Below are 2,455 nucleotides of genomic sequence, written 5' to 3' on the forward strand. Positions count from 1 at the left end.
CGGAATTTGAACACTGATTAGAAGGATTACCAAATGTATTAATATTCATGGTCAAGACATTTATCTTTGTGGTTCGTGATGATCGTTAAACCACATCACAGGGGCTCTGTGCAGCAGCAAATTAGATTAGTTTTGCATTCTGATTTGGGTATATCCTCCTACCATTAATAATGCTATGTATTTCATTCCCACATGCATGGAAATTTTCACTGGGGCTTTGCCATCACCAGAGTCCCATGACTTACTAAAGGCTGAGGCAAATTCCATTAGAGTTCATTCATCAGATTTGTAATTGCAACAATGGAACATTTTCTTGCTTTGCTGTGTCTCCTGGGAGCTTTTCTACATGCCTTGGCTCAATGCACTGCCCCAGCCTCAGAGTTTCAGCTGGAAGGAGAATATGTGATAGGTGGACTTTTTGATATTCATCATAGTGCCGCTGTTTATCATGACAGACCAGAAGCAATTCACTGCTCCAGGTAAGTCTCACAATAAATCTGAGTGGATGGCTTTTAACTACTGCAGAATGCACGGTATAACAGACATATTTGTACATTCCAGAGCTGTTGCAAATAAGAGGCTCTGAAGCCACACTGAAACAAATTCTTTGTAAATTCCACAGTAAGTAAACTCCTGTTGTGTTTTCTCGGTTCACAGTCAACCCTTCCTTCTCCCAAATTATCGAATGTTTCAGTTGATGAGATTCTCTGTGGAGGAAATCAATAATTCTAACAACCTCCTGCCAAATGTATCTCTCGGCTATGAGATATTTGATCATTGCTCATCTACACAGAATTTTCCAAATATCTTCAAACTCATGTCAGTCAACGGCTTGATCCAACCTTGGGGTGAACCACACAAGCAACAAGCACAGTCCAATGTGTCCAAAGTGATGGCAGTGGTCGGTCCTTTTACAAGCACTCAGGCCCTGACTGCCGCCCCACTGTTAATGATGGATCTCATTCCTATGGCAAGTTCAAATTTGTTTACTGTCAAAACAAGACATTAAAAGCATACTTCTATCAGTATATGTTATGATCAATTCATTGTAAAATGTGTTATATTTGAGAATTTGTCACTAAAAAGTATTGTTTTTTACAGGTCAGTTATGGATCTTCTAGTTCTGTCTTGTCAAAGAAAAACATATTTCCATCTCTCCTACGAACAGTGCATGCCAATAAAGACGTCATAAATGTTATTGTTGACATTGTTCAGCACTTCAACTGGCGCTGGGTTGCGTTTCTTAACAGTGATGATGATTATGGCATTGATGGACTGGAGTTGTTCATGAAGAAGATTAAAGACACTGAGATTTGCCTGGCATACAGTAAAGACCTCAGTGACAATACAAATTACTCCCTAATGTTCAGACAGATAGAGGCACAGAGGATAGGTATCATTATTGTTTTTGCTCAAAAAATGGCTGCTGAATCTCTCATTGAGTCAGCAATACAACTAAATGTCACCAAGAAGGTGTGGATAGCAGGGGATGCATGGTCCTTAAACAAGAAGCTCCCCAAGAAGAAAGGAATCAAAAATATTGGGACTGTACTTGGAGTGTCTCAGCCAGTAGTGACAATACCTGGTTTCAATGATTTTATCTATTCTTCCAAAAGCCAGAGCTATTGTGAAAATGCAGAACAAGATATGTTGTGTAATCAGGTTTGCAACTGCAGCAGCTTGAGTGCAGAAGATGTCATCACTGCAGACCCATCTTTCTCTTTCTCTGTTTATTCTGCTGTGTATGCCATCGCCCATGCCTTACACAACACCTTGCAACGTGTAACTGGCAGATGCAATGAAAATATCACAGTGTACCCACACATGGTAAGTATACACATAATCTGAGTATTTAGATTTTGCTCATTTATGTTCTTATTGCTTTGACTTAAAGATAAGCATTTTAAAAAGGTAACATAGTATTAGTATCTCTTGTTATCCTATATAAAAAAATTTCACCTGTCCAACAATCAGGTAAAAATCCATAGATCCACAATACAAATATATATTAAAAATAACTACCAATGAACTGAATATGACAAATCAAATTTGCAGTGTCTCATAATAATCAATATGTTAATATCATCAATGTGTCAGCCTGTTCAATTTCATTTATTGAGAGCTAGTACATTGTGCAAATAATTTGTTTAACTTCCACCTGCAGCTGTAAATTAGATATTTTTTAGATATGCACACTCTCTACTCTGCTTATACTTTCCAAATGTTGCCTTTGTAACAAAATCTTAGATGAAAAATGTCTGCAATTGTTAAAGTCTAAACCACTTCTTAAAAGAGGGGCATCACATGCAGTTCACACCTCCACAGGAATCGTTTTGAAAATCTGAAGAAATGGCTTTTTTTTTGTGAACACACAACGGTAATAATTATTTGAACTTTGTGTACCCGCATCAGGTTCTAGCAGAGCTGAAGAAGTCAAACTTCACACTTTTAAATC

General features: G+C 37.7%; 1 protein-coding gene across 1 annotated transcript; it reads left to right on the forward strand.

The window, feature by feature from the left end:
- Positions 1-300: 300 nt before the first annotated feature.
- On the forward strand, positions 301-2,451 carry LOC116378477 (taste receptor type 1 member 1-like; the record flags this gene model as incomplete). Its single annotated transcript, XM_031840357.1, has 4 exons — positions 301-479; positions 658-970; positions 1,102-1,827; positions 2,413-2,451. Coding segments are annotated over exons 1-4 (1,257 nt in total), but the record flags the coding sequence as incomplete, so codon positions are not given.
- Between the last annotated feature and the right edge of the window lie 4 nt (positions 2,452-2,455).

The sequence above is a fragment of the Anarrhichthys ocellatus genome, unplaced genomic scaffold (genome assembly GCF_004355925.1).
Source record: "Anarrhichthys ocellatus isolate YVR2014 unplaced genomic scaffold, GSC_Weel_1.0 scaffold2662, whole genome shotgun sequence".
Taxonomy (NCBI): Eukaryota; Metazoa; Chordata; class Actinopteri; order Perciformes; family Anarhichadidae; genus Anarrhichthys; species Anarrhichthys ocellatus.